This window comes from Diabrotica undecimpunctata, chromosome 4, assembly GCF_040954645.1.
Source record: "Diabrotica undecimpunctata isolate CICGRU chromosome 4, icDiaUnde3, whole genome shotgun sequence".
Classification (NCBI taxonomy): Eukaryota; Metazoa; Arthropoda; class Insecta; order Coleoptera; family Chrysomelidae; genus Diabrotica; species Diabrotica undecimpunctata.
Genome location: NC_092806.1, coordinates 154859674 through 154873870, shown reverse-complemented (window position 1 = coordinate 154873870; position 14197 = coordinate 154859674). Strand labels below are relative to the sequence as shown.

The 14197-nt window shown below is 37.4% G+C and overlaps 1 protein-coding gene across 13 annotated transcripts in view; it reads right to left on the bottom strand.

Annotated features, from left to right (window-relative positions):
- The window catches only part of Msp300 (Muscle-specific protein 300 kDa), a 477430-nt gene that overhangs the window by 229581 nt on the left and 233652 nt on the right, over positions 1 to 14197 (bottom strand). For all 13 annotated transcript variants that reach the window (XM_072530648.1, XM_072530657.1, XM_072530658.1 and 10 more), the window contains 5 exons: positions 11831 to 12081; positions 10929 to 11640; positions 9643 to 10761; positions 5181 to 9548; positions 4754 to 4927 (listed from right to left, as the gene is read on the bottom strand). In XM_072530648.1, the coding sequence (XP_072386749.1) occupies positions 4754 to 4927; positions 5181 to 9548; positions 9643 to 10761; positions 10929 to 11640; positions 11831 to 12081 (6624 nt within the window). The remainder of the gene's footprint in view (positions 1 to 4753; positions 4928 to 5180; positions 9549 to 9642; positions 10762 to 10928; positions 11641 to 11830; positions 12082 to 14197) is intronic.

Genomic DNA, 14197 nt, shown 5'->3' with positions numbered 1-14197 from the left:
GACTTCATCAACCCATAGTAGAGTCTTATGCCTCTATAACCATAAAATTAACCTATACAATACTATGTTCTGATTCCCACCACGACATAAAATGTATTTTTTATAGTTTCTCCTCCTCCTACCAGATGTCATCTCTGTTTTTGTCGGAAATTATCACGGAAAATTCATCTTGATCCATTCTTTAATCTTTCAGGACCACGATTTCCTTTTTCTATCTATACCCGTCCCTTCTCTCATCGATCTTTTCATCTATTTTCAACATCAGCTGCTTATAAACCTTTTGCTGCTCATTCAAATACCATACAGCATTTCAGTGTTTTAGGCGAATGTCTAATAAAAGTTTCAAATTGGAAAGGAACTAGCGCAAGCTTATGAATCCCGTTCGTGCAGTTTCTCTTCGTCTAATCTCTGCAGAATTATTAAGCTGACTAGTAATTTCTCTGCCAAATCTCTCTATCCCAATCCTATATGGCCGTTCACATTGGCCGGGGTGTTCTCTGCCTAGCTTAGGATGTGGTTCAGATTTAGTGCGAAGAGTTAAATGGTGGAAGTTTCTTAAGCTTCGCTGCAGTGAGTGACGAAAATTCCGCTGTCTGTCATCTTCTCCGTCCGGCTCGCGGAGATAAGAATACGGCCGGGGTCAGAAAGCCCTGCCTGTTGTAAGAGGCGACTAATGGGTAGGAATCGGGAGGTGGAGAGCCGTCGTTTGAGGTATCGGGTTTGTAGAAACGTACACGGCGACACGGTCACCGGTCTACACTCCTAGTATCCGAGACGAGACTCTCGTGGGACCACTCTACTCTCATTCCAAAAGAGCCTGGTGAGGTTGAACGAGCTGGGCCCGTACATACCTCTCCTGACCTTGTGTCAGGCGTGGTGTGGGTGCCCCGGCACGTACCCACCTGGAGATCCAAGAGTGGTAGGGGAGAGATCCTCGGCGGCGACCTGTCTACGTCCGAGGTGGAAATTCCTCCGCCTGCCAAACCTACCCGCTCGGGGGCAGGATAACGGGTAGGTGAGGTACTGCGGTTGCTTTAAATTGATTAACAATGTATCTATCTATGTAAGTTAGATTCTATAAAAGATAAGGCTGTTGTGAACAACTCTTTTTCCTAACCTAAAATCTTTCCAAAGTTTTTTTTTGATCTGTGTATAATCTAGGTTAAATTAATAACTTAATGTGTCTTTCGCTTTTAATTTAAAATCATTCGTTTACTCTATTTTTTTTTAATATGCAGCAATAATTAATATATCATCTTCATCATCTTCCTCTAATAACAATAACGCACGTTTCTCTTTTTAATATCTATTTCGACTGACAAAATCCAGTAGAGATCGTGAGTTTAGAAACCAACTCCGAAACTTTCAACCACCAAATACTTTGCACAGAACTTTTCGTTCCGCTTTTGATTCGACACTTTTCAATGTTATTCAGTATGATTCGGTTAATTTTAACACCTTCGTCGCTGTTCTGAACTGATGTTTTGAAAATGCATTCTACATATAAGTATTTTTAAACAATATAAAAGACACACCCCTGCCTAACTCCCCCTTCCGCATTAATACATATATGAATTTCCTGACTCAGTACAAACACATCCATTATGTATTTTGGATAATAATAACCTTTCATCTAGTCCTACTTCATTTCTTTCTACATCTTCCAGTTTCTTTTCTCAGCTGTTTCGTATCTGGGTCATTTGTGCACAGTTTGGAATCAGCATATTCCTGTTATTCTTATTTTTGTCATCATCCGCGCCACCCCAGTTTTTTCCCTCTTAAAGTTTAATATTTTGCATCTTTCTTAATTTTATTCTAACTTTTACTACTAAACGATTTTGATAAGAATTAAGTCATCATGAGATAAACATAATGTTAAATAAGAGTTCAATACCAACAATAAAATTATCTTATTTCTACTTAAAACGCCTCTTAAGGTCCATCCAGTTGTATTATTCACATATTATTTTTGCCTGTTTTCCTGTTCACATAACCTAAAACCATGATATTCAGCTGATTGTTCGTCCACAATAGAATATATATTGAACAAAGAGAGCAGTGTGATGAAAAACGATGATTGATGTTGGTGTTTTTTGGTGGTGGTGACATTTTGACAGTGTTCCAGTATTGTAACAGAATAGTTACTCAATTACTTTGTTTCCAATTTCCAACTAACTTTTGCTAATTATTTAAATTTTAAAGGTATTTTTGTGCCATAAACTTCAATTTATTGCCAAGTAGGCTTATTATATGAGCTAAGAATTACGTTGGTGTTGGATTTCGTCTCGTAGATACATATTTTTATAAGCTACAGGATTATTATCCTAACCTCTAATATGACATTTCCTAATTCTTATACGTCTGACTTAAATGTTTTGTTTAGTTCGTTTAAATTGAACTATAATGCATATGCAAAGACTTACAGATTAATAAATTGAGTATCTTGTTAGTTATGTATTTTAATTATATTAGTTTGCTAAGGTTTTTTATACATAAGACAAAATGACAGTGACATGAAAATGGACGATTCACGAAGAACTTCAATCAAAAATACAAATATAAGTAATTATGATTTTATACCGTTTAGTGATGATGTATGTTTAGTTTTTTATACCGTTTAGTGGTGATGGGGTGACTATATCTGAAAAATGAACTAAAAATTTTTATTTTGAGATATAAAAATTACATAGTACAATATATACATATATGGAGATACTTTAAATATCTCGTTGTCATACTTATAAATTCGTCATATCATGGAATCTCACTAATGCATGATGTGAGATTTTCATGCTTGGTGGGATCTAACAAATGCTGCTAGATACACTGATTTCGACGAGAAAGATAGATTCCCAAAGACTACCTGGACAAAATGGTGTCGGAAAATGAAATAAGGTCTAGAAAATATGCCTTAAGTTACTAGTAGAGATTAGAAGGCCTCAGCGCCTTTATTACATACGAACCAGTGGCGCACCTAGTGGGGGGGGGGATTGGTTGAGCAGCGAAATTTTTTTTATGTTGCCTCTATTTTGAGTCCTTAAAATTTGTGAGAAACAGTGTCGGAATAGTGCTCTAAGGGGGTTTAACCCCCAAAACCCCCGTGGGTGCGAAAATAAAATATATTAGAATCCAACGTGGGTATCAACAAAGTGACAGTCAGATTAAGACGGACAGACTACATGGAAAGAATGCCGCAAGTGTGATAGCTTAAAAAAATCTGGCACTGAACCCGACGAGGCAGAAGTCACCTGAACAGCAGCTCAAGATCGATGTGCTTGGAGACAGGTCAGTAAGAGTCTTTTAATGTTACAAAGAGTGAAAAGTGAAATCCATACGTGTACTGGCTACTGAATAAAAATAAAAAGTGGAATCCCGACGAGGCAGAAGTCATCTGAACAGCGGCTTAAGATCGATGTGCTTGGAGACAGGCCAGTAAGAGTCTTTTAATGTTACAAAGAGTGGAAAGTGAAATCCATACGTGTACTGGCTACTGAACAAAAATAAAAAGTGGGATCTGACGGTGACATTACATGATCTGGATCTGATGAGGTGGAACGCTGGGTACTCTTGACTGCACTGGAAACTAAATTAGTAAGTCTAGTGCTAGTTTTATGCAGTTTGATGGAAAGAAATCTATGCATGCTGGTGAGACCAATTAACTAAGCCCTCTACAATCAGTTAGGTATACACAAGAGATCATAAAGGAATCTATTTAGAAGGAAGAAACGTTATAGAGGCAATAAACTGAATATTCAAAGATCAATATTTAGTGGATGTGAACTAATTATTCGTATAACAGACAAATGAAAGTTGTAGCTTTTGTTGAGTTGATCCTATTGAGTTTAATAAAAGTACGGGGTCCGTACGAAGGTCTCACAACTGAGTACCAGAGACAAATAACGTCTTGCATAACACAAGAAGAAGAGAACTGAACTGCAAAACTGGGCGGAATGGATTAGAAGCCTCTTGACATACTATACCGCTATGACCAATATAAAATATGCCCTGTTTGCCATAGAAAACCGTAGCAACACTTATATACTACGTTAAATCTTATTTATTCTGAAAGAACTGAGTATGACATTAATTTTGTTAATATTAATATTTATTTACAATACTATTCTAGTTATAAGTTTCACTGATTCAAAAACAACTTAATATACCAAAAAAGTTTACTAATTAGGATAGAATACCTGAAGTCATCTTTTTCCTCTTTTCCTTATCCTCACATCAGTCATCTTCCTTCGGAATTAAAATACGTGTCTATGGGTGTTTTCACTCAAAATTAAGAGGGGTTAGACATGGTTGTAGTGCAACAATCCTTACAGGCGACTCCTTATATGCCGAGGGAAAGTAGAGCTAAGTCAATTAAAACGATGATGTGTTTGAGGATGCTAGCAAAATCGGTGCTGCTTCTGTAGTTTTCCAAATTTGACTACGCGTTGACTAACTATCGTTTTTAGAAACACCATTGTGTTGACGACGTTTCAGCAACGTCACACTAGGCATTTTCAAGTCAAATTAGTTGCGCTTCTTCTAGATGTTAGAAGAGAATCACTTATCTTTAGCTTTTTCAAAGTTTTTGTTATAATTCAAATTGATATATAGCAAACTCTTTTGGTATTTTTAAATAATATATAAAACTCAAAACTAAAATATCTTAAGAAAACCCTCCATTTTATGGCAATATAAACAATATTGTTATTTTATTCACCATCATTTCCACGAATCATTCAATCTCATCTACACTTACCTGATCGATGACGTCTTCTAATCTAGCTCTACATTCTAGTTCTTTGATCGGCACTGGAGGGGGAAGAGTATCTCTGGGACTGCTGGGTCGACTGATAGAAGCCGTAGCAGCTTCGCAAGCTTGTACTGCCACGGCCAGTCTAGATTTCTCGCTCTGCAACTTGTTATGGAGAGTCTAAAATAAAATTTGTGTTATTATAATGTGATCTAAGTAACAAACTTTCTTATGGAATTTCTAATTTGATAAAAATTTCCAGAGTGAAAATCGAAACATCTAATATAAAGTATTTTTAAATAAAATTGTGGCATATTTTCATTAAATAGTGTTTTAATATAAAAATGCCACAATAAACTAGTTTCATAACCAAATTATAAGAAGTCGAGTGTCCCATGACAAGTCACGCTAGATAATACAAAATTTTACTCACCTTGGCAGTTTCTAGTTGTGCTTTAGCATCAACCAAATTCTCAATGGGCTTCTCACTTTCCTCGGCTACAATTGGCTCGTACTCGTCTAGGTTTTGAATGATGCTGTCTAATGTATCTTCATATTCTTTAAATTTAGCCAGAGAATCGACCAATCTATTTCTGATTTGGATTGCTGTCTGCAATAAGGAATTGTAACTGTCTTGAACATTGTTCAGTTGTTTCTCTATGTTGTCTTTAACAGCGGGCGCCTCTTTCTCGTATTTGTTAATTTGGGCTTGTCCTTTGGCTCTAACGTCGTCTAGGGTGGCTTGGTACTTTTGAATTTCTTGTAGAAGTGTTTCGTGTTGGGCTAACTGTTCTTCAGTTTGTTCTCTATTGCTGATGTATAGGGAATTATGTGCCATGAGTTGGAAAGACACTTGTAACAACCACTTTTCAGTTTCTTGAAGTTTTTGATGGTATATGTTGAAATCTTCCAGTTCTTGCTCGAACGATTCTTTAATAGAGTTACAAGCTTCAGATAACTTCAAGTATCTTGTTTCTAGTTCTTTGACCGGTTCCAAAACTGAAGGTTCCTTGACCCAATTGCTCAAATCTTGTGCTTCAGTCTTCAATCTTTCCAAATCAGCTTCTTTGTTTTGAATTTCAGCTTGAAGATTCTTAAATCTTTCCAACAGAGTCTTAATTTCACTGACTTCACCTCTAGTTGATGTTTTTTCTTGTAGTTTCTTTTCCGTATTGCTTAACCATATTTCAAACTTCTGTTTATTGCTATTAAATTCTTCCCATCTTGCCAAACTTGCTTTAAGTTGCGCTTGGATTGATTTTATGTCCATATTAATTTGATCCCAGCTGTTTCTTAAAGTTGTCATATCGTCTCTAAGTTCGTTTTGTTTCTCACTGGTTGCTACATTTATAGCTTTAGCAAATGCATCTTGTAGTTTTGACAACAAGGCTTGACCTTCTCCCATATTGGCAGCTATATTGCCAATGACTCCAATTTTTTCCTTAATGACAGGTTCTTTGCTAACGCCCACACAGTCTTGGACTGCAGTATGAGCATCTTGTAGCCATTTCTCTAATTCGGCTTTAGTGTTAACAAACTCGGTTTGATCTGTCAAGTTCTTCTCTATCTTTGAAACAAGACTTTGAATGCTGGTCAAGAGATTAATGTATTTGGTTTGAAGTTGGACAGTTTTGTCCCTCACCCAGCTAATTGCGCAGTATTCAATAAGACTTTCACAAACGTCTGTTAAATGTTCCATATCTGGTTTCAGCGCTGTAATATCTTGTAGAAGAGCACGACATTGTTCCAGATTTTTGTCATTAAATTCAGCGTTAATATTCTCATCCAAACGTTTTTGGTATTTATCGATAGCGTCGTTGACTGAGTTATAAGACTTTTTGAATTCTTCCCAAGCATCTTTACAGTTTTGCAGCGACTTCTTAGTATCTTCACAAATGAATTGCAAACCATCCCAATCAGCATTAAGTTGTTCTATTTCGTTCCTGATAATGTCTTTACCTTCCGAGCCAGTAGTTTTCATAACTAATATGCTATACTCGATAGTTTTATGTATCAAATCGTCACAGTCTTTAAGTGAGTCAGATATTTCTAAAATCTTACTTTCTTTCTCTAATATCTTGTCGAGTTCTTGATGCAGGTCTGAGCATGACTGAATCTCAACTTGAGCCTTTCTGATCCAATCACAAGCCAAGTTATAGGATTCTTTATATTTTTCATGGTCTGCTACTTCTATTTGTAAGTTAGAGATCAAAGAGCTTAGGTCTTCTTTTAATTTGTGGTAACGTTGAATGACATTTTCGTAATCTTTTGTTACCAGTGTAGCATCTTCACTGAGTTTGCTTTGTAATTTATCTACCAAGTCGCTATGTGAGTCGATTTCCTTCTGAATTGCTTTTAGTTTTTCTAATTTCGCCTTCTTCTCACCTAGTTCGTTAAGATAACCATCATCCAACTGTATTTGGCTTTCTTGCTCTTCTAACCACTCTACTAATTGTTTGTATATCTTGTCTACATCCTCCAGCTGGTTAGCTCTAGCTTGCAGTTTGGATCTAGCGTCTTGCACGTCGTTTAAGAGTTTTTCCATGTCTAGACGAAGATTTTCAGTGTCCTCTTTAATCTTAGCAATTCCGGACTGTTCTGTATTCATTATAACACGTTCTTTTAGTTCCTGAATATATCTCAGCTTATTTTGACCTTGCTCTAAGGAAGCTCTAATGCTTTTAACTATTTGCAGCTTGTTATTGACTTCGTTAAGTGTAGAAGGTATCTCAAGGCAGCCATTTAGCTTATCTCTGGTCCTGTCCATCCAGTCCTGACACTCTTGACACAAAGCATTGTGTTGCTGGTGTTCTTGATAATGTAGTTCTAGTCTGCGCATAATTTCTTTAGCTAAGGAAAGAATCGCGTTGTACTTTGTAGATATCTGCGTAATTGCGTTACTGACACGTGTGTCTGCGCATGTCTCCAATAAGACCTGCGCCTTCATATTTAATCTATCCAATTCCGATTGCCAATCAAACAGACCTTGTAATTGTAGTTGGAAATGCTCAAGAACTGCTCGTTTTTCCTCTAAGCTATCTTGGAGTTTATTGTACGACTGTACCATCTTTTCTGTTTGAGACAACCACTCTAGAGCATCTCGGTATTGATCTTCGTACTCAGTCCACTTCACAATACCAACTTCTAGGAGACTCTTAGTATGATTAAGATTCTCTACATAGTTATCGAAGTCTTCCTGTAACAAACCAACTTCTTCTTCAATAATTTCTTTGTCCATATCGGTAGCATATGGAATAGCTTTGTCTGCTAGATCGATAGCGGTCTCAAGTTTCTTCTGGCCTTCTGGAACTTCGTTTTTAAGCGCTTTAAGCTGGGACAGTTTACTTCCGAGACTTTCCTTGTCTCCAGTAGGTTCTGAACATTTACCCAAACGTTCCCGAGCGTTCCGTATCCACTGATGAAGATCATTAGCGGCCTCTACGAAAGCTTCATGTTTCTCAACAACTTCCTTTTGTTTGTCGTACAACTCTTGTGCTTGTCTAGACAGTGTTTCGTATTTGGTGGAAATTTCTGAAGCTGGTGCTGCCTGTTTTAGGTCTTCAGCTTTAGAAGCGACAGACTGGATCATCGGTTCGAAGGAAACGATGTCTTGGAGAATACTTCCAGTTTCACGAAGAGTAGCTTTTCTGTCCCCAATTGGTAAACTACCAAGACCTCTCTTCTCAGACTTTGTGATTTTCGGTTCAGTTACTTGTTGTAACTTAGCTTCCCGATCTGTTATCCATTGTTGTAGTTGGCTGTAAGAACTATCGTAGTCAGCCCATTGAAGAAGCGCTGTTTCTAGATTGACCTTGGTAGTCGACAGTTTCTTGACGATTTTCTCCCAATCATTTTGGACTTCTTTTATTTCGTTGTTAATAGCTTCCCTGCCGTCTGATCGAGTGTTTCTCAGTACCTTTTCTCCGCAGTTAACTGTAGCATGGACTAGATTTTGTCCGTCTTCGCGTCTTTGAAGAAGATCTTGTATTTGTTGCAGGTGACCTTGTAAGACTTCTCTGCTACTGTGAGAGACAGCTTCAGAACATTTTCTGATTAGTTCTCGAGCGTTATCGATCCAAGCTCTAGTCTTTTCAAGATTATCAGCGTATTCTTTGTGTTGGTCGTAGTTGGTTTCAACTTTCTTTAGCACGTCATTTGCTAGACTTAATTCCACCTGATATCTAGAGTTGAGTTGTTGAAGCTGGTGATTTACATGACTCTCTAATGGTGATTTTAATAAAATACTTGCTGATTTATTTAACTTGTCTATTTGGTCTTTCCCGTCGACAAGTTTCTGTAAGATATCCTTGACGTCTTTGACTTGCTTTTCTTTTTCAGGTAACGTAGACATAAGTGCGATTTTTTGGTTCTTTATCAATATTGCAATCTGCTGTAACCAATCAGAAACTCTTTCATATTCATCTTTGTATTCCCTCCAGTTGGCTAAAACAGCATCCAACTGTTCTCTTTGTTGTTTTAAGTCTTTGAATAATCTTTCAAACGATTCCCTCAAAGCCCTTATATCGTTGTTAATAAGTTCTTGACCTTTGGCATTTGTATTTGGTAAAACAACCTGAGCTGTATGCTCAAGATTTTCCAATAGGACTTCACCTTGTGCTTTCTTATTAAGGAGATGATCCAGTGGTGCTGCAATTGTATCTACGGTGAGTTTTTCTCCGAGTGGTCGTTGCAACTGTGGCACTTTTTCTTGAGCCCTTGTCATCCACCTCTGGACTTCATCGTGGGCTTCTTTGTATACTTTGTGGTCTTTATATTGAGCGTCTCTGTCCAATGATAGTTTCTAAATAACATTAAAAAGCATTATTAATATTAATGGTTTTAAACAATTAAAAAATATACTGTAAAAAGAGTAGTAATAAATTAAATAAACTTACGAATATCTTTTCTGCAATAGCATCGAAGCGTTTTAATGTTTCTTGTGCTTCCGCAGTAGCTTCACCTCCCTTCTTCTTTTGCAATACTTCGGCAACATGTGCTTTCAAATTGTCAACATCGATTTTCTCAGCTCTGGTTCTCTCTTCCAAGGTTTTTATTCTTGCTAACACAGCTTTTTTCTCTGTAAGTGTAGCTTGAGGTTCTGCTAGCTCTTCGTATTGGGCCTCCAAAGATTCTATCGTCTTAACAAGAGATTTTATCTCTTCCAACATTTCGGCCCATTTCGTAAGAGCATCATCCAAGTGTCCTTTAGCTTCGACCATAGCTGCTGCCAAGTTTGACCATTCCTCTTGAAGCCTGACAAGAGTTTCGTTAATTGCATTGTGACCTTGAGGTGCAGTGTTCGCTAGTACAGTTTGAGCCAGCTCCACTAAAGCTTGAAGCTTGGAAGAACCTTCCTCTTTTCTTAAAACAAGTTCTTGTACCGTTTGCAACTTAGATTCAAGCTCCTTTTGTGGCGTTCCAATAATTTCAGAGCAATACGATAGTTTTTCTTTAATGTCATCCATCCATTGCGTAAGTTGATCCACCTGGGAATCAAAATCTTGATGGTTTGCAACGTGTTGTTGCCAGCGGTTGGTCAGATCTTTAATCTTTTGGCAGATTTGTTGGTATTTAACTCCAAGTTCTGATACTTGGGAAGGTCTACCCATTATACCTTTGTTCAATTGTTGGGCTCGTTCTGTTACCTGGTCTATCTCGAGTTCTTTAGCTTTTATTTCTCCTTGGAGTTGTTTCAATATATCTAACTGGTTCTTCTTTTCAGTTGCTGTTGGTTTTAAGTCTACAGAATGCAACTTATTGTCTGTTTCTCTTATCCAAAGTAAACATTGATCCTTTAATGACTCGTATTCGGTCCATAATTGTAGCTTTGTTTCTAGTTGTTGGATAGCTGTATTGAGAGCTGATACCAGAGCTGCCCATTGTTGTTGAGAGGTTTCTATTTGGGAACGGATATTCGCCTGTCCGAAATCGATTGTTCCTGGAATTACTTTGTCGCCTAGAGCCTTGATGGTAAGTAGTCTGGATTCTTCTTCACGGATTGATGCCTTTAGTACCTGGACATAAAAAATATTAAATAAAAAGGACGTCCTTGGGAATATATGGAGACAGTGAGAAAACTATGAATAGCATACTGTCACCAGTAGTAGATAGGTTTGTAAAATAACAGTAGACATAATGAAATAACGAATTAAGTGAGTAAAATAACTGATGAATACGCTACCTTTAATCTCTCCAAATTAGACTGCAAACTAGTCCTGTCCAAATCCAGATCACTCAAGCTAGTAATATTGTTGTTGGTGGTATCTATCCACTCTTGTCCCTGCTGTAACGCTTTTTCGTATTGTTGATGGTTGCTTACAATGACTTCATACTGATCAACAAAGTTCTGCATCTTTTTAGATAACTTATCGTACTGTTCAGAAACAGTCTTGAACTGACTATCAATCAGTTCGTTTCGTTCCGGTAAACTGTCAGCTTTTTCTTTTAAATCTAGAATGTCTTGTTGGTGTGACGACACGTCGTGTAAGAGGTTTCTGTAAGTTTGAAGTTGCGATTTTTTCTCTTCTAAAGTGGCACGCAGTTCTAAATCTTGTGGTATATGTCTTTCGGTATCCTTCAACCAGTTGGATACTTTAGCCAGACTTTCTTCGAATCCTGACCATCTGACTTTCTTGGACTTGAGGTTTCTGTCGGTTTTGCCTATTTCATCGAACAATAGGTCCATGGCGTCTCGTAGTTCTTGTAGTTGCTTATTAAGGATTTCTTTACCTTCTAGAGAGGTAGACGGGTATAGTTTTTCGCCCATTTCTATAGTGCTGTTGAGGAGAGAGGTGGCATTGGGCTGTTGTGCCAAAAGTTCTTCGATAGACTTGGCTTGATCATCGAGAGATTGACGCGATGCATTCTCTATGTCCTTCAAGCAATTCTCGTACCTAAAAAATACATATTTTAAATAAAACCACTCTAATAAACACGTATCAAGTATTTCGCATTATTTTTAGAAGAAAACTAGAAAGCTATGTTTATAAAAAACCTTAAGCCTCGAAAAATCTAGGAAACAAATATTTAAATAAATGAGTAAAAGTTTACTGTTATCACTTTTATAAATATTAATTGTATTACCTATTCCTGGTAACTGTGATCCAGTCGGCGCATTGTCTGTACTTATCAGCAAACAATTTATGGTCTGAAAGTGCCTGTTCGCACTTCTTAAAGATCTCCTTGGCGGTAACTTGAACAGATTGGAATCTGGAAATTATCTGTTGGACGTTATTCGCTATTCTGGTATCCCCACTACTCTGAACCAGTTCTGCTGAACTGTCAGACAGTCTATCGAATTCGGGTTCATTCTGCCGTAAGGCGAGAGCCAGTGACTAAAATAGAAAATTGATTAAAACATAGTTTAACAGTAACGGGTATAGCGATACAACATCTAACAGAAAAAGAACTGAAGGAGTAAAGAAGAGCCAACACCTGTTAGGGAAAACAAAGAAATAGAATAACGTTTGCTTTCATATACAATGGTTTTGTTACTATTTATGGAATTGGCTCGTTAAAAATCAATTATTTTTTTTTTATTTTCTTTTTGTAGTTTATATAAAACATGGTTAACATACGTGATATTTATTTTTTCCATTGAAAAAAACTATCTTCAGTCACCCATTTTTTAAAACTTCTCCCTGTCTAACCTATATATAATTCTGAGCATGTATAGTCTGCATGCATTTGGTTTAAAGTAAACATCAAATTAAATGTATTACTTTATCGATGATGTTTTTTTTAATAATATGCCCAGCATAATTTGGCTTTAATCTCTAAGAATTTGTGCAGTCAATGTTCTTCTTCTTCCTATGCCGTCCCCATTAACGGAGGTTGGCGACCACATTTTTAAAAGCTTCTCTGTCTTTTGCAACGTGGAATAATTCGTCTACAGTCATGTTTGTCCAGTCTCGAATATTTCGCAGCCATGACTTCCTCTTTCTACCTATTCCCTTTTTGCCATCGACTCTACCCTGCATGATGACCTGCAGAAGGCTATATTTATTATTTCTTAGTATGTGTTTATATGGAGAATACATAATGAGGAACGCACTCGATGGATGGAGAGGCGGCATCTCCATTGCAGGAAAAAAGATCTCAAACTTAAGATTCGCAGACGATACAACACTGATAGCAACATCTGAAGAGGAGATGTCGAGACTGATAAAGAGAGTAGAAACCAAAAGCAACAAGTGTGGGCTCAAGATTAATAATCAGAAAACAAAAATCATGATTGTGGACCACGCGAATATCCTCCAAACAACAGGCGCCCTAAATCAATTCGAGAAAGTAGACGAGTTCACGTATCTAGGATCTTCCTTAAGCAATGCAGCCTCCTCCCATACGGAAATTCGCAGAAGAATAGGGATGGCCAAGAACGCGATGAGTCGACTGTCAAAAATATGGAAGGACCGCTCTTTATCCAAAAAACTCAAAATGAGACTGGTACGGACACTCATTTTTTCAATCTTCAGTTACGGTGCCGAAACATGGACAATCAAATCAGAGGATAGGAAAAGGATTGACGCATTCGAAATGTGGTGCTGGAGACGAATGCTACGCGTCTCGTGGACGGAGCACAGATCCAATCAGTCGATTCTCGAAGAGCTAAACATTCAGACCAGACTCTCCTCTCAGTGTCTTGCAAATGTCTTAAAGTTTTTTGGCCACATTGCGAGAAGAGACAATGACAACTTAGAAAGACTAATTGTGTGCGGAAACGTAGAAGGACGTAGAGGCGGAGGACGCTCACTTATCCGATGGTCAGATCAAGTACAGAAAGCCACTGGAGAGACGTTTTCCGAGTCCATGAGAGCAGCCCAAAATCGCAAGAGATGGAGAGAATTGACAGCCCGCATTGTAGGAAATCACGATCCTCAGCAATGAGGAAACGACAAGAGAGAGAGTATGTGTCCAAGGTATGCAGTCTTGCTTACTTTTATCGTTCTCAACAATTTTTTGTCTCGACCCATTCTTCTCAGCACTTCCTCATTGGTGACCCTGGCAGTCCATGAGATTCTCAACATTCTCCGGTATATCCAAAGTTCAAAGGCTTCAATCTTTTTAACTATTTGCGCTTTTAGTGTCCATGTTTCTACCCCGTACAATAGTTGCGACCAGACGTAACATTCAACAAACCTCAGTCTCAGCGCAATCGATGTTGTTGCGATGAATTGTAAAAATGTTTCCTTTTATCAGTGATATGTGTTACTCCCAATAATTACATAAATATTTTGTCAAATAATATTTTATTTCCAACTTCTTTATTCTATTAAAAATTGACCGGAAACTTCTTTTAGGCATCTAATTTCTTTCTGTGATCCGTGCTTTAAGGTATTTGTATAAAAATATTTGCTCAATTTCTGAATTATCTGGTATTAGTTTATCTATATATGATGTTTGGTGTTTTCTTAATTACCATGAACTTGTTTTCTTCAGATTTATTTTTAA